The sequence below is a fragment of the Pantherophis guttatus genome, chromosome 1, assembly GCF_059756535.1.
Source record: "Pantherophis guttatus breed Tessera chromosome 1, ASM5975653v1, whole genome shotgun sequence".
NCBI lineage: Eukaryota > Metazoa > Chordata > Lepidosauria > Squamata > Colubridae > Pantherophis > Pantherophis guttatus.
This window is the reverse complement of record NC_142063.1, coordinates 312,979,258-313,003,667: the sequence shown is the minus strand read 5'-3', so window position 1 is coordinate 313,003,667 and position 24,410 is coordinate 312,979,258. Positions and strand designations below refer to the sequence as shown.

At 37.4% G+C, this 24,410-nt stretch overlaps 1 protein-coding gene across 3 annotated transcripts in view; it reads right to left on the bottom strand.

The window, feature by feature from the left end:
• Window positions 1–312: 312 nt before the first annotated feature.
• SPTBN1 (spectrin beta, non-erythrocytic 1) overlaps window positions 313–24,410 on the bottom strand; it is a 170,842-nt gene continuing 146,744 nt past the window's right edge. For all 3 annotated transcript variants that reach the window (XM_034427371.3, XM_087888433.1, XM_034427372.3), the window contains 11 exons: window positions 23,958–24,332; window positions 21,737–21,981; window positions 20,166–20,304; window positions 17,880–17,964; window positions 16,791–16,987; window positions 14,592–14,692; window positions 13,293–13,356; window positions 5,648–5,886; window positions 4,089–4,262; window positions 3,363–3,405; window positions 313–1,658 (listed from right to left, as the gene is read on the bottom strand). In XM_034427371.3, coding sequence (XP_034283262.1) covers window positions 1,455–1,658; window positions 3,363–3,405; window positions 4,089–4,262; window positions 5,648–5,886; window positions 13,293–13,356; window positions 14,592–14,692; window positions 16,791–16,987; window positions 17,880–17,964; window positions 20,166–20,304; window positions 21,737–21,981; window positions 23,958–24,332 — 1,866 coding nt within the window. In that variant the 3' untranslated portion in view covers window positions 313–1,454. The remainder of the gene's footprint in view (window positions 1,659–3,362; window positions 3,406–4,088; window positions 4,263–5,647; window positions 5,887–13,292; window positions 13,357–14,591; window positions 14,693–16,790; window positions 16,988–17,879; window positions 17,965–20,165; window positions 20,305–21,736; window positions 21,982–23,957; window positions 24,333–24,410) is intronic.

Sequence of the window (24,410 nt, the reverse complement as noted above, 5' to 3'; positions counted from 1 at the left end):
CAATGATAGCACGATCTGTGCTATCTGTGCAACTTTTGAGACTTTGGCAACTCAAGCTGTTGGAAAGCCTAAATAAAAAATAAAATAAAATAAAATAATAATATAAAATATAAAATAAATAAGAAAGATACCAGGCATTCAGGAAAGTGGACAAGTGATTCACAAGACAGAGTAAATCAACAGCAGCTCAGGACCCTTGCAAAAGGACTAGTGCAAGCAGATATCAAAAAGTTACTTCTTCATTCTGAAGATGGTATTACTGATAGTACAATTTATTTTTCAAAGAACAAGAAAAAAACCTGCATATATCTGTTAGTTTTAAAAGCATTTAATGACATAGCATATATTTAATAGATAGGGTAAAAGTCTAGAGGTACAGTTCCATATAACCGAAAGCCAGTTCCAGTACTATCCTGTCTACAGGCCCAGTCATTGAGAATTCATTCCTATTAAATGTAATTTTTTTCGATTGTGCAGTAAGATGAAAATTCTTCATTACAATAGTTACAGGTGACAGAGAAATGCACACTATGTATCAAAGAGCAAAGGTAATGGAGCAAAATTATAACACAGTGCAGCAGCTGACAAGCAAGTTAACCATTGGAATAACATTACTTTTCCCAGTAAATGCTTTAATTCCACTTTTACACTTAGTCAATGATTTTAAAAGGTTTTTTTTTAATTATACATCTAGTCTTATACTTTTACTAGAATTATCTGAAACGTACAATATAATGTATTTCAGCAAAAAAAAATTAAAAAAAATAAAAATTACAGATTATTTAAAACCATTATCAGTATGCGAAGTCCTTCTGGTTCAACATTCTTAACTGTCATTGCCAGATGCGGGTGGGGAGGTGGGGGGGCAAGGAAGCGTCACAATCGTGTTAATAATAGCCAGATGCCTGTATACAAATGGTATTGACTGGTAAGTTAATGCCAAGCTGCACTCTAATAGGGTAAAGAGAATACACTACCATTAGATTCGCAGTGGGAAGAATCAAGGAGTGAAGACTCAGCGCAACCGTCTCAGATGGAAGTGAAAACTAAAATCAGCAAATTATCTCCAAGGGGCAAGTGAACTTTATTAGCTCTGCTGCCTTGCATACCAATAACACAAAGTTGGAGTGTTATTTTTTCTGAAGACAGCCTCAAAAAATTGAGGAACAGTTTCAATACTAAAGCCTAATCTATATTAACTTCACCTTTAAAAAAACAAAAGTGGGAAATGTGGTTCTCTTTTACTCAACAGTTGCCCAATGCACCTCAGGTATTTATAACTTTAGAATTTTTTGAATATGTTTTTTTTAAAAAAAATGCTGTATAAATTAAAAAAAATTAAATCATATTGAGGAACATTAGGCACGGAGAGTAATGTATTGGTTCTGAGTTTACATGCTGGAATTCCACTGGAACGATCAGAGAAGTGCAGCGTGGACAAATAAGCAAGGAGTTCACTTCTTTTTTCCAAAAAGGCTGAATCTCTTCTCTTTGTCTTTCTCCCGTTTGCCAGGACTGGACTCACTGGTTACTGTCACGCTGGCTGGCAAGGTCTGGGCACGGTTTGAAGCTGGGGTGCTCTGTGTGCTTGTGGACAACTCAATTTTGTCTGACGAGATGGCAGATGTGATGGCCTGGATCCATGTGTTCATTTCCTCCTTAAAATAAATGTTAAGGTTAACAGGTTTTCTAGGAATCTTAACCCAGCTTGCAGAGCGGTGGCCTTAACTGCTTCCCAGCCCCCCTAAGATCCTTGGCCTTTTTTTGTACAACCAGAAATAGCAAACACATCTTTCCTGGTAGCTCTATTGCAGAATTGCATCACTGATGTTACTATGTTGCATCCACCTTCTCCTAAATAGTTTTCCTTTTTTGCATCCTGAATCACTGCTTCTTTTCCCCACTGCCTTTTGTTCCCAGGCCAGCCTGATGGCTTCCCTCTGCGCTGCTGGCAGGGCAAACTGAAAAGCTAATTCTGCTGAGCAAAGCTCAGGCTCAGAAAGAATTCCCCATCTCAGGATCTGAGCTGCAGCCAAGACAGCTTGGTTTGGAGTTCTCCTCTGCCAAGTCAAAGGGAGCCTGGCAAACAATTGACTTTCTCTCTCAGCTGCTACATCTAACTGGCTGTAGTTTATTCTCTCAATTCCCACACTGGATTTACTGTACATGCCTCCATTGTTGGTGGAGAGGGAACTGAAGTTAACACCACTCTGAGGTAGTCTCCAGCTTGAGTACAAAGCCTCTCATAATTTCAATGCTACTAGCACAGCTGGGAGCTTGTTCAATGGAGAAACTGCAATTAACTTGATCATGGGCTTTGCCTAGGGATAATCCCCAACAGACTGCCTTCTGCAGCCATGTGGTACAGTTTTTCACACATGCTCCTTTTTCTAGCTTCTGAAAATGTCACGTCAAACAGATAGCTATAGCTATGGCTATATTTGCAACTGGGTGAACTAAAAGCCCAGAGGCAACTGCTCAAGATGGCAGAGCAGTCATCCCTAGAGGTTTGTACTTCCTTTAACTTAACTCAGGATAGCTTTTGCATTTAGCTTTGGGATGATCTGATGTATGACTTGCTTACCTTCCTGGACAAGAGCAATCCATGGCTGCTCAGTTGTCAGGTTTCGATGTCGTCTCAAATAAAATAAATTGCATTTCCAAACAAATAGTCTTTGAAGAAATCTTTCATTTTATTAAGCACAACAACCTGTCCCCGATTGTGGCGTAGCCAATACTGACTTCCTGACCCCAAACCTTCCCTTTCCGTTCCCCAATTCTCTGCGTCTCATTGGCCCTCTTCCAAATCACTCTCCCCATATCTACTACTTCAGCTCCCAGGAATGTCCCCCCTCCCATCTCATCTCCTAGGGGATATTATCTTCAGGGAAAATAAGTAGGTGAGAAGTCAAGCGTCCTCTTGCCAGCTGCCCCCTCTTCTCCTTCTTATGTCAGCACTAGAGTAAATGCAGGTTGAAGTGCTGACATCAGTTCTGTAAAAGGTCCTGGCTCTAACTTGATGAGCATTGTCCATCTCCAGGCTTCCTTAGCTAAGGTTTCCAGATTTGTCCAGGCAGAGTAGGACTTATTTCTAGCAATAATTTGGCTTTGCATGTAGGATTGTAAATTTTAAAATGCCTGCATAAGCTGAGAGGCTTGCCAATGACCCCAGACTGCTTGAAACTGGTTTGTCTGGGCACAGCAGGACTAAATTCTCACCAAATCCAGATTTCTCTAGGCTTTCCCATGACAAATTTTGTGTCTTCCTTGCCACAACGCCCAGGGGAAATGAACCTACAGTTTGAGAATACCCGCATACAGAAACAAAATATTAGCAGTATGAATGAAAGGAAAATACTTACTTCATCTTTGGCTTGGAAAAGGTACTCATTGCCATCAGTTAACCTGTAATTCAGAATAAATTCACATTTGAATCAAGCAAATGTTTGTTACCGAAGCAAAAGTTATACGAGATGTAGACCTTGTTCTTGTATCAATAAGCTAGATGACTGATGTATGTACCATCTGCAATATTCACAGTCTACACAAACATATACAATATATTCTTGCTATTGTGTGATGGAGGAACTTCCAGCATCCCGATCTGAGATATGCACACTGGATGAGTAAGATCTACTTGAGGAAAGCAACTTTACAAATATATAGTGCCAAACCATGTAGGACTTCAAAGGTTAAAACCAGGATTCACAAAATGTTCAATTCAACTTCAGATTATATAATTTCAGTTTCCTCTAAGTAGCTTCATGAAATATTAGCTACGTTAATGGTGGAAAAGTGGGAGAAATCCAAAATGCATAATTAGATAATATCTTTACTTAGGACAAACCTAGTATCACAAAGGATGTTCAAACTTTCATCTCTTCATTAGGTCAGATAATGTGGGAGGGAAGGTAACCCCTATGGACAAATTATGAGATCCTGTTTTGGAACAATGAATATCATAACATTCAGTTTAACCAAAGTGCATTAAACTTTGGAAGATAAAAGATTTTTAAACTGAATGTATGAATGTAGGCTGGAAGTTACTGCTCCACTTAATCTTTTGCCATAGAAATAAAGATTTTTACCTTAACTTGAATACGTGCTTCTTCTTCTTGTACTCTACTGCCACTTCACATACTGCTTCTTTCAGGCTCACAGGGACCTCACTGTGGTATGGAATGCCTGAGGAAGCTGCCTTTGCATCTTTGTAGAAACCCATTTCTTGGTTGTTAATAACACAGTAAACATTATGCCATGATCTTGAGACACAAAAGAAACAGCAAAGCAAGCGTTAAAGTCATTGTCACGAACAAGCCCAACTTTCCTGTGTCTTTCTATAATTAAATGCATTGAGTTATAGGTGTTTAAGCAAAGGAAAAGTAGTTTCATGCCTAGGAACTATGGGCAGCATAATTTGAACAAATAGTAATTCTACAGTTTTCCAATATTTTGGCACTCTTTGGAAAGGGATGCTTTTGGAATGCAAATTCTCATGCATCTCAGAATTTAAAACTTTGAAACATGTTTATTTGAAACACTGAATCTTGGGTTTGGTCACCCAAGTAAATGTAACAGTGCAGTTAAAAAAACCTATCCTATTGAACCTTTCAGATTTTCAGTTCAAATATCATTACTAATCACTGCTATTAAAAGAGTGATTAAAAGAGAAAGCATATCAGAGTTAAAACTCACTTATCGTAAGACACACACACACACATTTCTGCTGCTTACCAAAAAATATTATCATGTTGCTGTCTTTTCTTGCCTCATTCTGATACCTTCCCTGCATGACACATAGTGTTTATGTGTGTGTGTGTGTGTGTGTGTGTTATGCTATTTAACAATTTTGCTCACCGAAGTCATATTATTTTAGAAGAAATATCACCTGAGATATGAAGAAGAGGATCACTATAAGCTTGCGCATGTATCTTAAAAATAGTTAACCAAATGAACTCTAATAATAATTGCCTTTAATTACATTTTTATCCTCTGTTTAATCTTTTTATGTAGCCATCTCCTTTTACAGTGCAGTCTCAAATGGGTCATTCGAAGGTACAGACTTCAGTCCAACAAAAACTGGGCATCAGTTATGCTGGATTTTACATTGTATTAGCAATTTTGACTCGCAATAGTCTAGTTCAGATTTGCTACACCTTTTTAAATGTTGAAGTCAGGGATCGAAGCTGGCACCTTAGATATGAAAAGCAAGTGTCCAATGCTGCCATCTTTGAAGTAATTGCACCTGTTGATTCTTTCACATGCTTAACTAGCCAGTTATCAACTTTGTGTCAGGGAAATGCTGTTGTTTCTGTGAAGCTCATGGCAGTTTGACCAAACAGTGATCTTGAACAAGGCTGCTGGGAGGAAGACTACAAATACTTTCCTGCTATTAGAAGTGGAATGCTGACTTGGAACAGGATTCCTGGGCGAGAGAGGGAAGCCTTACAGGAAAGGAATGAATGCATCTATGTCGTGTGTGCGTATGTACGAATGTATTGTGCCCAACTCTTGTACCACACAAGATTACAGGGCCAAATAATCTACCTACATATATATCCCCATATGGAGAGCGCCTGTTTTGAGATGCTTGATCAAAATAAAATCCAAGATGTTTAAAATTTCTCTGTCAATTGCAATACAATACCTGTTTGAGGCCTTCTTGCTGTGTGATTCCCATTCATGCTTACGATTTAAAAAGCCCTCCATCTGGGCGGAAGGTATTTCTTGTGTTTTGGCTGGAAGAGTGGCAGCGGTTTGAGCCTGGAGGCTGGTCTTGGCTTTGCGATCGGCTGTCGGTGAAGGAGCTGGACTTGTCTCTTTGGAACTTGTCCTCTGGTCTGCTGCTCCGTTGACCATTTCATTGGTTTCTCTTGCTTCTCCCATCTAAGAAACAAGAGTGAGACTATAACTGCTGCTCAATAAGAAGATATCACAAAATAGTTTCTTTAAAAAAAAAAAGCCTTAAATGTTCAGTTGCAAAACTTGCACACTTGGTGTCCCAAAGCCTAGATTGCTCAATAAAACTGTTCTCACATTCAGCTGGAGCAACAAGAGGCCAAAGGAATTAGAAGGTATCAATAGATTAGTACCCAATTGGTAGAAGTGAAGCAATGAAGAATGAGGGGGAGAACCCATCTGTGAGAGTTTTACTGCACTTGGCACTACTGATCAGATCCTTTAATTTGATCCAGCAAATGCAAACTGTAATCCAACAAGGATTTCTTCACTACTGACTACAGAGAATGTTCTTTGCCATCCCACAACTGAGAGATAACTAATGAGAGATAACTGGTAAATGTGTCATTCCCTGAATTATTGCCGCTTCGTTTAATATTTTTACTTCTTTGAAACAGTAAGAATCTCACTTTTTTAAAGTTAGGAGAGAGCAGAAGAAACAGAAGCTCAAACTGATTTGCATCAGCTGTTTTTCACACATTAATAAAAGTTCTGTAGCTGAATCTGTGCAGTAACTCTTATATTAAGCCAGTGAAGTAATATAGTCAGCAATATTGATAAAAAATACCTTGATTTGGCATTGAACTCTTAGTTTCTACATATGAGCCACCCACTCTCTACCACTATTTCAGTCTTCCCCAAGACAGTATCTGCTATATATATTGGGGTCTCAACTCCCATAGGTCCCAACTATTATTTCTAATCATGTTTAGGAAATCTGGAGACCATCAGTTTAAGGAATGCTGTCCTATCCCATCCCCAAATTGCCAACATAATCAAAAAGCAACATGCAGAAATTGGGAAGAGAATAGCATGCATTTTCATTATGTCCACCATTCTAAGGAACTTGGATTTTCAAAGATAGACAAGCTTAAAGGAAGGAAGGTGGAATGCAATCAGTCAAAAGTTACAATGTTAATTTTTTTCAAAGTCACAATCGCTGGACTTTGGAATTGGGTGGATTGGGTGCTAAAGGAGCCAGAAAAAACACTACAATCACTCAACATCACACTTCTATTTACCCCCAAACAAAGACAGAACCAAGGCTGTGGCCATCACTCGCTTTGTCGGTCATGTTGCCCGTTGTGTTGCAATTGAGTTGCCTAGGAGGGGCCAGCTCTGACTGGTAACTTCTTGAGGTCTTCATCAGCCATTTCATTCCCCTAAATCATTTATACCGGAATCCTGAAAGCTTTAATCTTTCACAGTGGTGGTTTGGTTCCAGTTGGGATAAATAACATTTATTGAGGTTTAGGGATTTTCAGTTCTGTGCCACAAAAAAGCCATTGGTAGCAGCCCAAAAAGGATTACAATACTGCAATGTGGGGATAATTATTAGCAAGTTAAAGCCTAGCACTGCTCAATGCTCTAGTAGTAGATTATGAACACTCTGTGTCATTTGTATATTGGAAACAAGCAAAGAATCATAAAGGGCATAATTACTACAAACATTTTTGCTGCTTTAGCCAGGCCTGGGATAATACAGAAGCAGTGGAATCATTAGGCAGCAAGCTATACATTTGCCAGTTTAGCTACAATTGTTTGATTAGATTTTTGTAAAAGGTGGTTATCAACTTCTATAACTTGTAACTTCTATCATAGTTTACTTTCTAGTTACAAAGATTCACCTCACACAAGAATTGAATGGCTTCAATTCTTTCCTCCCAGCCTTTATCTGTACAGTAAATTTATGCTCTGTATACGGGTGTCTTAATCTATCTGATCCCCCCTACTACTGGATTAAGCAAATTAGTTGCTTTTAAAACCCTGTATTAGTACAGGTAGTCCTCAACTTAAAAACCTAATTGAGCCCATAATATATGTTTTAAGTGAAAAATTTGTTAAGTGAGTTTTGACCCATTTTACGACTTTTTTTTCCCACATTTGTTAAGTGAATCACTGCAGCAGTTAAATTAATAACACGGTTTTAAGTAAATCTGGTTTTCCCATTGACTTTGCTTGTCAGAAGAAGGTTGCAAAAGGAGATCAAATGTCTCTGGGACACTGCAACCATCATAAATGTGATTAGTTGTCAGGCATCTGAATGTAAATCACGACTTTGGGGATGCTAGAATGGTCATAAGTGTGAAATATAAGTCACCTTTTTTAAAGTTTTGTTGTAACTTCCAACAGTCACTAAATGAACTGTTGTAAATCAAGGACTACCTGTATTTCTATACTTTTGAGCCATTTGGGGAACCCTGCTTGGAATATTAATATTTATTTAAATATTGTATCTCTTTTCATCCCAATACCAACACCTACTGTTTTCAATCAGAAAACATACTGGTTCCAATACAGTTTGCAAATTATACTGGGTTGTATTACTTTAGTTTTAGAACTTGGCAACATATGTGTTCTTTTCAAAAGCCTTGAAACTTTTGAGATTAAATACAAACACAAATGATCTAATTTGAAAAGGCCAACTAGGCTCCCATCTGATTCAGCTGTGCTATCTTAGCTGTAAATTCTCTCCCTATATTTGTACATCTCACAAAGCTCCATTAGAAAGAATGGATCCTCGTTTGGAGTACACATGTATAGAATAATATAAAGTTGTGACTTTTCCAAGATAACACTCACACCCTGTTGGGATAAACACTACTGAATGACATGTTTGTTCAGGATTGCATTGTAAACCGTTTTGAAGCCTTTTACACCTAGCTTTTATCGAAGATCTTTTCTCAAAAGCTTCCAAATTCATAAATAGAACAACTTATTGGTTTTAAACAGAACCCTCAAATTCTGAAACTCAGCCAGGCTCCAATATTGAATTTTATCTCTAAAATATTAAATTTTCCCTTAAAAGAGCTTATTAGTTGTAATCCATCTACTGAAATAAACAAAAATATGGATAAATATGAATGCTTTTTAATATACGGTTACTCTCCCATATTTATGTGTATTTCTCTGAATGTGAGAAAGAGGCTTTTTTTTGAAGAATTAGGAAAACTTACTATGAATTTTCCTAGCATTAAGGAATGGAACAAATGCTCTCTTGAGAATATGAGAATATTTAATTTACTTGCTTACAGATTTCGAATAAAATTAAGTATCAATTAAATCAGAGTAGGCAATAAAAGCAGAGAAAATTATAGAAACTGTCCCAATTAGATTCCATAAAGTGGGAAAAGTTAAAATGTTTGTAAAAGAAAGAAAAGAAAATACTACTTCTTTTATCTTAGTACTGTTAGCCTCTTAACCCTTTATCTACATCACAGGCAGTGAAACTGTAAGCAAAACTGGGAGCTGTTGCATGCCTGTTAAATCAACCGCTGCTCCCCAGTTTGTGACAGTTCTGCCATTTAAATGATCATGCCTATAGATCTTACTCTTGAGCTATAGTTGCTGGCAAAGTAGCTTGATTGTCTGGGCAATCATACCCCAAGGCAGTGAAGAAATTGCCTTGGGGTAGATGAGGCTACTGCAGGAACGCCTTGAAGTCTTGAGGCACTGAAAAAACTTTCTAACTGCTTTTTGGTGATAAATATTTTTATGGTCTATTTTTTTTTTATTAAATGCTTTGAACCATAAACAGAATACCCCCCTCCCTAAACAAATAAACATGTAGGCAAAATATAGATAACAACAAAAAGGTGGAGGGTAAAGAATGGGGCTAAACAAACTTTTAATTGAAACATGCTCTGAGCATGCAAAGACAATACCATGGGTGCTAAGGGTTAACAACAGCAATGAAACAGATGGGACATAGGCATGTTATGAATACACATTTTCATCACTGGAAGGTTAATGGCAAGTCAATTTAGTGGTCAGCTTCTTCTTCAGGTTTGCAATTTCTGACTATAAGATGCAGCGGGAGGGGGAGAGTGATATCCCTCCCTGGCTTTCAAAGTGCATGAATAAATATTGCATTGTCTTTTTCTTCCAGAGCCTGTCTCATTAGATGATGAATAATGAAGAGATTTGTGGTAATGAAAGGTAACCCATACATTCTTACAATCAACATAATTTTGAATGTACTTTTTTTAAAAAAAACCAAATTATAACCCATGATTAATGGAGAGAACTGCAGCATCTCTCGCTGAGATTAAAATCAGATATATTTTGTGTTAGTTTTCTATTGAATATATAGCCAATTATTTTGAAGCTAAACGCCTCTTAGACACTTATGACTAGAATGCACTTCTAGTTACTGCATTCTTTAATGCACTTTGAGGGGCAGAGACCAAACAGTAAGTACAACAGAAGACCAAAATATTAAAAAAAAACACATCGAATTACATAAAAAATTAAGAAGCTTTATGCCGATATCCTGATAAGAGAAAAGAAGAGATGTGCATGATAATAAAAACAAAAGTGTATTAAAGTATACATCCAAGCTTTCTTGCTTTTCACAAATTCTGCCAGATATTATTTTAATTGTTCCATATGACAAAAGAAAACCAGATTTACTAACTGTAGTTTGTTAAAGATAATTGTTGGAAACTACTCTATAGTTGTAAAGTTTACAAATTAAACGTTTCCTGAAATAAAGGTGACTGAAAGGGAATACATTATGACAATGTTTCTTAATGTTCCAACTATCATCTATCTATAGAAACCATTTGTCTATTATGCCATAATCTGGTTTACAAAATGAAATATTTTAATACATTAATTGCACATTATTTAGTAAGCATTAACTATCTTTAGCTAATTTTGTTAACTGTTTCCAACCCTGTCATTAAGGATAGTGGAACAAATACCTCTGAGTAGATTTAGAAGTCATCAAAAAAATAGCAAATTGAAAATCATTCATTATTATTATTTTATTTCAATACAGTGGATGGAGAATAGAGTAATTTTTTTCAGCCTCACGTGCCAAAATAATGTGGTTGGGTTTGGCTACTATATACTTTGAATTGAGAAGGAAGTTGCTCTATCACGGGCAGCAAAATGTTTTTGACTGGCTTTCAGTAAAATCAGTTGTGTTCACTAAGAAAATGAAACACAGTTTAAACAAAATAAATAGATGAATAAAACAAATAGAATTACTTTGCATTTTCAGCATGTGTATGTAGTTTTCTGATGTTAATTTAAAGCAATAATTGGAATCCAGTGGGACCTTCTACTGCAGGTTTCACAAAGAAATGGATGGGACTACTATCAAGTCCAAGTTTCTGAAGTAGCATTATACAGCAATATAAGTCATACTGTACACATACAGTATTCCATTGCTTCTTTTTAAAATAATTTAGGGACACTTGGAGAGGTTACCTAAAATTTTTGGTTGCTGTCTAAGAACATTGCCTCACTCTCTCTAATGCTGGAGCCAGCTCCAAATTATTTTTTTCTTCCCCAATTTCACCATGGGGGTCTCACATAAATTCAATAGTATAAAATTTCATCCTCTACACATATTACTTCTTCCCTCTATTCTTCATAATAGTCTTCTTATATTTCACACTTTCTCTGTAGAGGAATATGGATTAAAGTGTCAATCTTATTCTTGTCTCTTCTCCCTTCCATAAGAATATGACCATGGATATAGCCAAGACCTCCTTCAACTAAAAACAAGTTGGGCATCAAGGATGACTATTTCATATGAACATATGAAAAGAAATGTCATGCTCCTTCCCTTGGCTTAATTTACGTGGCACAAGGAGAAATAAAAACTGAGTGCGGAAATATAAAGATATATGCAGCTAAACATTGAAAAAAGGATAATTTTAAATGTCAAATTTTTTATAGTTGCACAAAGCATCAATCTCGAAAGACCAATCGCTATACTTGTTTTCTCAGATAAAGGTCCTGCTTTCACTGAGATTTATTCCTTCATAATGTGTGCTCATGATTTCAGCTTGAAAGACCTCTTGTGGTAAGACTTGATATTTTTTGTAATAGTCACTGATCTCTTGAGTCAAAACTTTTGATTTAATCATTTCTGATATACACTAGTGTAACATGATCACCTACATTTTGAGAATGCATAAAAATTAAGGCATAAACAAAGATAGGTTTAATCACTTCCAATCCTGAGATGGTCAGAGAATGCAAACAAGATTTGTTAACCAGCTTTTAACCAGTCCTAGCTGATGAAGTTATCTAGTTTGGTATATAACATATACAAGAAAACCACCAAGCCCAGGGAACACCAAGGACACCACAAATCCTAGCCTGTACAGATGCATATAAGTATGATCTCAGGTTTAGATGTCATAAAACCTTTCTTCCTGATCTCTATATGCAGCAGGTCATTCATATGATGGTTCATTAAACTGGATGTTTGGTCTGAAAATAAAATGTGAAAGTAACCCCTGGCTGTTACGCTGTAATCTGCATGCCCATTTTTCCTTGAACATAGGCCCATATTCAAGTAATGAGAGAGAAATATTTTGTGTAATCTCACTGACTGTAATAGGACCTAGATGCTAACAGAATTTAGGATCAAGTCTGACATTTCTATACCTCCAAGCTTAATTCCATTTCTATATAAGGTGAACTGAAGCATTCGTATCTCAAGGAATCCTTGCAGAGGTAATGTGAAATCAGAATCGATTCAGTTGTTAGATAATGTGTTAATTTCAGAGCAATCTGTTATTTAACTTGTATTGTTGATTCATGATATCATTTGCTTGGAATGTCAATTGATATTAACCTATAGCCCACGGGTGTCAAACTCACGGCATCATGTTGCTCATCACGTGATTTTTTGCGATGTTTTTCCCCCTTCACGGAGCTGGGGTGGGCATGGCCTGCATGTGACGCCAGTTTGACATCCCTGCTCTACATAGTATACCCATAGCCAGGTGCTTCTACCTTGTTTAATCCCCCCTCTTGTCTCCTCTGCAGTATGTACACTCATATTGTTTGGGGACAATGCTGTTGTTTTGCCAGCATTTTGCTCTCAAACCTGTTAGTATAGCTAGAAGCATCATACCTGTCAGATTCTACTTCTTGTCTTCCATTTTGATGAGATTTCATTACATTTCAATTACTCACATAAAGAAGTGGCTTGAACTGCAAAAATTCTCAAGGCTATTAACAAAGTGAAAATCTCACAATGAGAGATAATGAAATAAAAACAATGCAACCAAATATCTGACAGTATCTAAAATATTAAATTCAAGGAATGAATGAATATATATGTATGCTTATATTCAGTATATGTGGTGGCTATTGGTTAACTAAAGCTTGGTAGCTTGAAGATGTGGAGAGAGAGGCAATGAAAGGAACTTAAAAGTAAATAAAACAAGGAGAAACAGAAGAAAAAGCAGCCAACTGTCTTTCGCAAACTGCTTTGCACCTCAGAGTCCAGATTGTGGTTGGTCACTAGTTGTCCATCTACTATTAAAGTTTTTGTACTTTTGGTAGGTTTGGGAACGGTAACTAACCCGGGGAGATTCCTGGTCTGGTGGCAAACCATTCTGGGCAACCTGTTCTCCTTTTGTGCCATCCCTATAGAAAAGATAAAGAAAGCAAGAGTGAAAGGTAATACAAAAGACAAGTTACTTTTAATTAACCAAGATATCTGCTTAAATCTGTCAAGAGCTCAAAATGTAATATAACGCACTCTGATTACCACTTTATTAAATCTTTGGAAGGTAAATTTTTACTTTGAATTATCTTTCACCTTGATCTTCCAGACAGATTTTATTTTATTCCCTTTTTCACTTTTCTTTTTCATATACTGATTTGTGCAGAATATGGAAAGCAGAATATAATATTTTCAGAGAAGAACTTGCCTTCCCAAGAACAACCATTGTGAAGACCTGAATTGTCTTTTCCTGAATGGCTGAATGCATCACATGCAAACTTCCCATTTCAATGTCTTTCATACACATAGTAGTCCTATCAAGTTTAAATTTCTAGCACCAAACATAGATACATCCAAAGGTTTTAACTTTCAATAAATGGATATTATTTCTATGCTAATGCAAGGTAATAGCTATTTACTGTTCCAATGTCCCAGTCTTCAAAAAAGACTGAGAACGAACTACATCCATACTTAAATTCACCTTAAAAAAAATGTTTCCCTTCTTTTGGGTTTGTATGGCCTACACTGAAATTAAGCCAGCATGCAAACACAAGAGAGTGTGCTTCAGTGGTGGGTTGCTACCGGTTTGCTCCAGATCGGGCGAACTGGTAGCGGCAGTGGCGGGAGGCTCCGCCCATCCGCTTCTGTGCAGAAGTGTCGAGAACACCCACGAGCAAACTGATAGCAATGGGTTTTAAAACCCGCCCCTGGTGTGCTTGCTATATCACATGTGGCTTTTAATTCTTTTTGTAGCATTCAAAAAGAATGCACTCATTGACCATAATTACTGAGAACTGATATAAGTTTACTTTTATTCTGATATGAAAAGTATATGAAAATTGTAGCGTAGATACTAAATTAGGTCTTCACTGTGGAAAATAACCCCATGGGGAGTTCCCTACTAAGATGTATGATATTGAACCATCAACTTTCTTGCCTTCAGCTCTCCTGATTACTAGGGCTCTTGGTCACTTGAAGATTGCTTAACTCAAAGTATTTTCCTAGTGATGAAACTGCATATAGCTCTAATAAATTAATAAATATTTATTAAAAATATTCACCTACAGCTGGCTATCAGAAAAAACCTTAACTGAGCTTTTATATGAGGTTTTAGGTTCACCTTTGTGTTACATCATATCCTTTTCCAGATACTCACCATTGAGACTCCTCCCCAGTTCTGGGGCTTGGCTCTGGAGAAGGAGGCTGTCTCTTCCGCTCCTCTTCTTCTTGCTGTCTACGTACTTCCAACAATTCCAACTGGAGGGGAGGGGAGGGAAGGGAATGAGATTGCAGGAGCAAAGAAGATTCAAGAAAGCAATATATTAGGGTTCTTTCATTCACAAATTTAATTTCTTATCCTATTAAGCCCAGGTAGTGGAGGGTCAGCCTCCTCATATCCCATATCAGACATACTGTAATAGCTAGGCTGCAGTAGGCTATTCCCAGTTGCAAGATAGAAAAAATTCATTGTATTCCAACTGAATAATCCAATTTCTGTAACTTTAATCCCCTAGATCAGGGCTGTCAAACTCCCGGCCCATGGGCTGGATGCGTCATGCGCTGGCCATGCCCACGCCGGGTTTAGCAAAGGGGAAAAAAGTCCCAATATGTCATGTGATGCCGCTGTGACATGAATTTGACCCCCCCGCCCTAGATACTTCAAATAGGGGAAACTATACTTCCCACAAACCATTAGACTGTATTTCCTGATATTTAAAGTGCCCTAGCTCCTTTTTTTCTCTTTTCTCCTCAGGAAAAAGTCAGTGGAAGAAATGGAATGGAATGGAAGAAGGATGAAGCACTCTGCATAGGAAGGACATCCACTGCTGTTGCTTTCACACCTCCAGCTGAGGTTTTAATCTGAGCTAAAAGAACAGTTTTAGAAACCTCATTGCTTTTTTGGCAGTGTGAGAAGAGACAAAGATTATGAGCCGTCCAAGCTTATTTACCCAATCTTTGCAATGCTCCTTGGCCCTGACAGCGCCATCATTCCAACATCAGGTTCAAGCTTATTGATTTAGCAAGACATTTTAAAATTTCAAAACTGGTTTAAATCTTAATCTCTTTAAAAAAATATGCAATTGATTTGTATTAATGATGAAGTTTCATGGTTTATAGTACTGTATTAATAATGTGTCTCAGTCTTTTCATAACTCTTATATACCATAGGATGAATTCGGATGAAGGCTATTTATTGCAGTATAAAAGATATTGTAAAAATTTACCCACAGTTGTGCTAATTTAAAATCAATGCTATTTCAGTGTTTTAATTAACATTTATAAACTTTTTAAAAAGCTGTAATTAGCAAGAATATTTTAAACAGGGTATTACTAATCTTTTACTTTCACGTAAGAAGGAATGCTTATTTTAATTTACAGGTAGTCCTTGACTTACAATAGTTCATTTAGTGACCATTCAGTTACAGCAGCATTGAAAAAAGTGACTTATGACTGTTTTTTACTTATAATAGTTGTACCATCCCCATGGTCCAGTGGTGGGTTGCCCCTGGTTTGGACCGGTTCAGAAGAACTGGAAGTAAAATTGGTGGGAGGCTCTGCCCCCCGCCCCGGATGTCGTCATTGACGATCTGCGCATGCGCAGAAGCAAGGCGCATGTGCGATCCCTTTGCGAACCAGTAGTAAAGGTAAGTAGAACCCGCCCCTGCCATAGTCATGTGATCAAAATTCAGATGCGTGGCAACGGACTCATACTTATGACAGTTGCTATGTCTCAGGGTCATGTGATCCCCTTTTGTAACCTTCTGACAAGCAAAGTCAATGGGGATGCCAGAGTCACTTAACGAAAGTGCTACTAACTTAACTGCAGTGATTCACTTAACAACTGTAGGAAGAAAAGTCATAAAATGGGGCAAAGTTCACTTAACAACTGTCTCACTTAACGACAGACATTTTGGGCTCAATTGTGGTCTTAGGTTGAGGACTACCTGCAGCCCTCAACTATAGTACTGGCAAAAATCTTAAGAGATTGCCAACTGTCAGGATCTCTTCCTTAAAACTATTATGAGCTTTCCTGCAATAACACTGCAAAAATTACACCGCCATTTTGCAAGATTCCAGCCATTTTAACTTGAATTTATATAAAGATTACAATTCTGTGGGTGCCATTTTGGGGTGATATGATTTCTGCTGCTCCTTCTAATGCAATGTAAATATATGATACTTCAAAGCACTAACTATGCTCACTTCAGACATGCTGTTTTTATTCTTCGATTAATGTAATTATGTTCAATAAATATTGCTGATCCTTGATTAACGATTCATGTGATTAATTACATAATTTAATTAGGTCAGGTAATAATCATGAAAAACATCTGATTTGGGTCTTGTTACCTACCGTGGTAAGTCTTTCAAGTGCTGAAAATCTTTCATCCCAAGTTGCGGCTGATTTTTCAAAGGCTTCGTGCCTCTTGATGAGCTTCTCCACTTCATCCACACTTTGCCCTATTTCACGACTTGATAAATACGGCTCCTGTCCCAACAGCCAGGCCTCGGCAACACTGGCATCCCTTGAAAACTGGTGTACTTCCAGAACTAAGTTAAAGTCAGAAACATACCATCTTCAGAGCTAGTACATGTTTTATAATTTATACTATACTATAGGGATGGTTATGTGCCTTGGTTATAGAGCTTTGGTAGTACAGGGGTTTAAGGCACCCTGTTATTAAGCTTATTAAGACCAGCTGCCTGCAATTACTGCAGGGTTCGAATCTCGCCAAGGCTCAAGGTTGACTCAGCCTTCCATCCTTTCTAAGGTAGGTGAAATGAGGACCCAGTTTGTGGGGGCAATAAGCTGACTTTGTATAAATATACAAAAGGATGAAGGCTATTGCTGAGCACATTGTAAGCCGCCCTGAGTCTTCGGAGAAGGGCGGCATATAAATCAAATTAAAATAAAAAATAAAAATAAAAATAAAAATGTGGTTATCTTCCACATAGTGCGGAATTATAACTCCCGGCAGTCTTGGACAACACGGCCAATCCCAAGGGCAGATTTTTAGAACTCTTGCTGTGATATGACATGTGCATATCTCTTTTCTCATTCAGGACCTTTGGTCCGACTGCCACAAAAAATAGAGCAAATATGAAAATATTTGGACAATCTTTCCTTTGTCCTATATTAATGGTTTTTAATTTTGTTTTAATATACATATTTACTTACATATACTATGAATGTTTTTCTACTGTTTATCCTGCTGAAGTAGGCTCTGGCTAACAGGAACATCTGCCACAATACTTGTTTTAATCATAAACTTTCCAACATTAATAAATATTTTTACAGGAGGGAGGAAGGAGGGATTGGAACAATCACTTGTAACCTGCAATCTGAAATACATTTCATGGAAACTACAATTCTTCAAAAAAGAGAGAGAGAGAGATCGAGAGAGATCATGCCATTATAAAAAGGCAGACATGGAATCCTTACTCAATCTCAGCCATTCCCATCTGTCTTCCCACTTGTCAATCATTTCTTTTCTTTTTTCTGTCAATTGCAGTAACTTCTCTTTTATCTAAATGAAACATTTAAAATGGGAATCAGTATCATTTACAGGCTTTGTAACTACTTATAACACAGTTCCTAACCACCATAATAAATTAGCCAGCATTACTGCCACAGCACTCTTATGATAATATTTAGAACCCAGAGCCAAGAATAATGACCAATAAAATTTAATAAATGGATAAATCAAATAATGAACCAATCTTTCTTTTAACAGTAGCAAGTGGGAAGATGGCCTTCGACATACATTAGTACATTTTGGAAATATGCTTCCATATGGAACTTCACTTACAACCTTCTAGTAATAAAACTTAAAATGTTTTACTTCACCAGGTACATTAACTCTGTGGATTGGATTATATTTAAATTCTGCTACATTTTATAACAGCAACAGGGATTGAAATTTTTGTTGCTAAGCAGTTCAATCATAAATTGTGACCACATTAACTGTTGCTATTAACTGAATCACATGGCCGTTAGGAGAGACAATTTCTTGCTGGCTTCCAACAACCAAAGTCAGTGGGGAAGCTAGCAGGAAATTGCAAGTCGTAGACTGGCAGGCAGGTATGTGGCTGTTGCCGGGTGGGGGAGGAAGCAAAGGGGTGCATGGGATGAGAGGGTCAAGGAGGTTGTGCAAGGATGTGAGAGAAGATCATGGACAGTGTATGAAGTTGCAGAGTGTGGGCAGGTACATGAGAGTATGGAATGAGTTAAGAAGGGGGTGACACACAGCACAAGTCAGAGGGAAGTGTACAGAGGTGGGAGGGTCAAGGAGAGGTTTGGCATGTGCAAGGATGCAAGGGTGTGCACTAGAAGAGTGGCGCAAGTCAGGGAGGGTACATGAGAGGTGTGGCATGGGTTGGGGAGCATCCACCAGTGGCTAGTGCAGCACAAACTTGATACACAGGTAGGGGAGGACTTGATTTTATGGGAAAACTGGGAAGAAAGGTTGCAATGGCAATCATATGATCACAGGGTACTGCAACTGGTTGTAGGTGTGACCCAACTGCCAAACACTCAGATCATGATCATATGACTGCAGAGGATGCTGGGATGGGCAGAACTCTGAGGACCAGTCTACCACTGGTAACTACCATTCATTTGGCACGGTCATAGTTTCAAATAGTCACTATAACAGGCTGAGGACTACCTGTATTCTAAAGGTATAGGGACATACTGTATTTTACTTGTACTTCAGCACTAGTTTCTAATTAAGTGTGAGCACAATTCAAACTACAGGTAATCCTTGCTTAAAGAATGCCCAGTTAAAGTTACAACAGTGCTGAAAAAGTAACTTTATAAATGGTTCTCCCACTTACGATTGCAGCATCTCTGCAGTCTGTGACTGAGATTTGGATCTTTGCAACCAGCAGGTGTTTATGATAGCTGCAGCATCCCAGTCACATGAGTGCCCTTTGCATTCTTCACAGCCAGCTTCTGATAATCAGAGTCAATAAAGAAGCTGGCAGTAAAATCGCAACGCAGTCATGAGATGTCTCACTTAATGACTGCATCGCTTAGTGATGGAGTTGCCACTCCCAGTTGTGGTTGTTAAGTAAGGGCTACTGGTACTTATGTCTGCAAGTGGGAAAGGGGAATTTAAAAATTCATCTATTGATAGATAGATAGATAGATAGATAGATAGATAGATAGATAGATAGATAGATAGATAGATAGATAGACAGACAGACAGACAGACAGACAGACAGACAGACAGACAGACGGACGGACGGATGATAGATATGGACAGATGGATGAATGGATGATAATGTCTTAGCAAGCAAAAAATATTTTACTTTGGTAAAATCTGGTTTAAAGCACCTTGTGCTGCTGCTGTTGCTGGATTGTTATGTTATTACTGGGTTTGCTATTTTAGATAGCTTTTACTGTTGAGTTTCCATTATTAGCTGAAAGTATTTTCCTTGATGGTTGGAATGAAAACCGGAAAGCTTTTTTCCATAATTTAGTTATTATTTTTAAATTTTATTCTTTGTAAACAAATTTGATAAACTCTGGGAATATGAGATATAAATTCACGGTTAGATGAATTGAGGGACAAATTCAGTACAAGCCTACATAATGTCGAAGGTGAAGGTGAATGATATAAGTAATTGGAGTTTCAATGAGCAAAGGTAGTTCTTGGGTTTGACATAGCAGTTTTTATGTGTTCTTTGCAAAGGTGTCTCTCCGTAGGCAGAAAGAAGACAGTACCTCTTCTGAAGCATAGTGTTTTCTTGCCAGCAATGATTTACCAAGCTCAATGCAGGTTGTAAAGCTATCATTTCGGGCGTCTATTTCTGCTTTGATCCCTTGGTGATTATTCATCAGCAGTTCTACAGAAGAAACATCCCTAAAATAAAATATTGATAATTTTAAATCCAAATACCAAATATGTTTAAAAACTTATAAAAAGTCTGTAGAGGAGCTAATCCACATTGGAGGCCTCATTCTTTTTTTTCAGATAACAGCAATCCATTTCTGAGTTATGCCTGCTTGGCTTTATTTAATCCTATTTTGCTTTAACAGCCATATATATTAAAAGCTAACTCTCTCATCTTAAATGTGGAATTCACTGTTGCACAATTTCGCACCCTCCCTCCACTTTAGACAACATCCATCCAGAACTGGCACAACAATCCTAATGATGTCAACAGGGACTGCCGGGATTCCTGGTGCTAAGCAACACAATCACTGACATTGTGTTCTATGACTGCATTGCTTAGCGATGAGAAATTCCGGTCCCAATTGCTGTTGTTGAGAGAGGATTACCTGCAGTCCTAACTCTGATTCTATATCCTGCAGTTAAATTGGATAAACATCTATGAAAGAACCAAAACTATTCCAGTTTGTCCAAGTCAAATAGAAAAAGATTAATTATCATTGAAGCAATAGGCAAAATTGTGAACCTAGAAATCTTGTTGGCCTCTTATAGCTGTAAAAGCACTTGTTCGTTCGTGTGAAAAAAATGTTCAATCTTTAATTTTATGGCTCACTGTTATCAAAGAGACCAACTTCATTCTGAGGTGGTATATTTTTTGTCTCAATTGTCACTTTACAAATAGAAACCTAGTGCTGTGAACCATGTTTCGGTATCTGACTCTGATCTTGACTTCTACAATATTGCTCCAGTTGAGCCTGTGGATTGTCAGTTTCAGGACTGCCCATCTCAGGAATCTTTAAACCAGAATTCATTTGAGGCTGATCAGCTACAGGCTTCTTCTCTTTATCTGGAACAATCAATGACAAAGTATGACCCCTAAGCCCCCGGTCTAGCAGGGAGCAGAACAACACTCCTCAGTGAGGCTTGTTGCTAGCCAAAGGGCATGAGTATTTGTAGTTAGTTGTCTACAAAGAGATTTAGATAGTTGCTTTGCTTTCAGTCTTTGTGATTCTTGTTCCTGCTTCTTGCTCATGACTCTATGACTCTTTGATTCGCTTACTACCTACTTTCGCATTTTGTGACTCTTGCTTAGACTGTAATTGGCATTTTTTACCCAAGCGTGTTCTGTAGGGATTTGAATTACAATCCTGACTACCTAAACTGAAGTAAATACTTCAGTTCTTTAGAACTATGTCAACATGTGCATGCCTGCAACCTTGAAACAGAACCCCTAGATCAATAAGTGCCCCATTATGTTCTTCATTAAATTTGGATTTGAATTCATCTAATTACACCTGAGTACTATAATGATTTCAGAATGCAAGATAGATGTCATCTATACTGCTCAGTCCTCTATACTGTTATGAAACACCTATAGTGTCTGCATATTAGTCCTGCTTACCTTGGCTTTTCTTGGGCTTCAATTTGACGAATTACATCTTCCATCCAAAGCATGAGGTCACGGACCATACTGAAGAAACGGAATTTGTCACCAGTATCCACCAGCCTGACCCTGCGTCCTTCGCAGGCATCTAGCAAGGTTTTCCATGCCTCCAAAACCTCATTTTCTCGCTTCTGGATATCATCAGCTTTGTCCCCAGCATAAGCAGACTGAAGGCGGGCAGCATCCTCTTGGAGTTGTCTCACCTGATGTGAAAAAATGGAAGCAAATCAGCCAAAACAATTATGTAGGCAAATACTTAGGATTATTTATACCTCTTTTATCAACATGCTTTGCCCTAATAGATTCATAACTGGGGCTTTATTTATGCTGCAACTACTGAGGACACAGGGAAGCTGGAGAATCTGATAATTAATATCTCCCTTTCTTAAAAAAAAAACCAGACTTGAATCTAAACACTAAGTTCTGTTTATATTTTGAAATTACCCAGCCACACTGGCAATATATAAATTAAAACTTGGATGGTATACTGAACTGATGATTTCTAATGACTGAGTGCAAAGTTACTTTGCACTCAGTTCCCATTCAGCAAAAATAGGTAAATCTGCTAGATTTAAACAATTTATGGAATTATATGAGTTGAGTCCCTCTGAGCAGTACAGTAATTCAATTTCCTTGACATTGTGCTTTGGGGTTTAAAGGAATGTTTCCACTATACTGTTTAATTACATACAAATAAATACATTCTGGCCCCATTTAGAAATTGACAGAGACAGAACTAAAAGTCTCCCTCTATAAGTTTTGAAATACCATCACTACTGCCACTACTACCAAACCTTGGTCCCCCATGCCAAACATGCACATGTGAATAGGGATCCAATTTTTAACTTCTTAGATATTTTAGGAAAATGTTTGGAGGTAGATATTGGAGTCCTTCTCCCCTCCTATCTATAGGTATTGTCTCTTTTTAAAAATTAAAATCCTCAACCAAAAAGCAGCTTAAAATCATATAGGGCTCTTTTGTAATTTTTGATAATCATAACGGTATGTTAAAGAAAAAAAAAGTTTTTAAAAACTCAAGGAAATTCTAGAAAATGTCTAGCCACTTTATGAAAGTTACAATTGACAATCCCCATTGAAGAATTTCATGGAATTTATTTTCTATAGAAGAGTTTTTTTCACCACCCATCAACAAATCAAGTCCTAGCATGAACTAGTTCTAGTTCTAGCATGAACATTTTCCATGTGCCAAAAAAGACAACAAATAGGTAAGTTATAAAGTTTGTTGTCATCAAAATAGGCCTAGACAAATGCATGAATTATGATTCTATCAGTGGCTGCTAGTTTTAATAGCTTTGTATTACCTGCCAAAATGTAAGTAGGATACCTTACATATTAATTGCTGGGAAGCAATGGTAGAAGTGGCCTAATAATCTTCTTATGTTTGTGAGCTTCCCAAATGCATCCATAGACCACTGAGTGATACAAAATACTTGATAATGTGGGTTTTTGCTCTAATTCACCAGGGATCCTCTTATGTACTTTAAGCCGCCCAGAGTCACTTTGGATAGAGAGATGGAAGGCATAGAAGATAAATAGATAAATAAATCTGTAATATAGTAGAAACTAATGTCTCCCCAGTGTGTTTCTTTATTAATATTTTGTAATTCTTATTGTTTCTAATTGCTTGCAAATTTCCCAGTCATTGAAGAGTGGGTAGCCTTAGGAATCAACCAAATAATATATATAAAATAGTAAAACTGAGTCTACCCAAAAGTCCATCAATTCCAAGCGTTTATAAAGGCTGTTGAAATGAATTCCTTCATGTTGCCACAGAGTTTGAAAACAACTTCTATTTCTAACTATTCCTCTTTAGTAGCTGGTATTTATTTGAATTTTCTAAATGGATCAATTTAAATATTAGGCTGATCAACCTGTCTGCTCTCTGTTACTGATCTCTTGATAATCACTGTTATATGTTTTGGCAGTGAGTTCTCTGATAATAATTATACAAAGAAACTAAGATTACTTATTATTATTAGAAGGCCTTGAAGTGCAGAAAAACACATGGAGGATGTAAAAATCAAGAGTAGAAAATAATGAAGAGAACTTTGACAAATATGAAAAACCCAAACTCTCCTTTCCTGAATCCAAAGTCATGCAAGCTACAGGATCTTCAGTTTTAAAGGAACACACTAACATGTTTATTTAACATGCATACCTGTGTTCCTAAGGCCTGAATGTCATGTTCAAATGTTGTATGCATCCTTTGCAAGGTTTCTACTGTGTTTTGATCCCGCCCTAGTTCTTCAGGAAGCTTCTTATGTTTGTCCTGTATTCGTCCAAAGATCTCCTTGGCATCATGGTAAAATTTGTGTAGTTCATAAGAGGCTGCAAGGATCTGTGTTCTTGTGTCAATGAGTTCCAAGAGATCAGCCCAGGCCTCATTGAGACCATCTTTCCATTCAGCAATAGTAGCAGCATCAGAATGTCCAGAATTAATGAGTTCATCAGCCATGCGATTGACGGTATCAACACGTTCCTGTCCAATATTTCCAGTGTCTCGGGCAAATTCACGAAATCTCTCTTGCAACATCTGGGAGAAAAAGGATGCTTATGTAAATAAGCCTTGGATCAAAATGATAAACTGGAGGAAGATATAGCATGAACACAC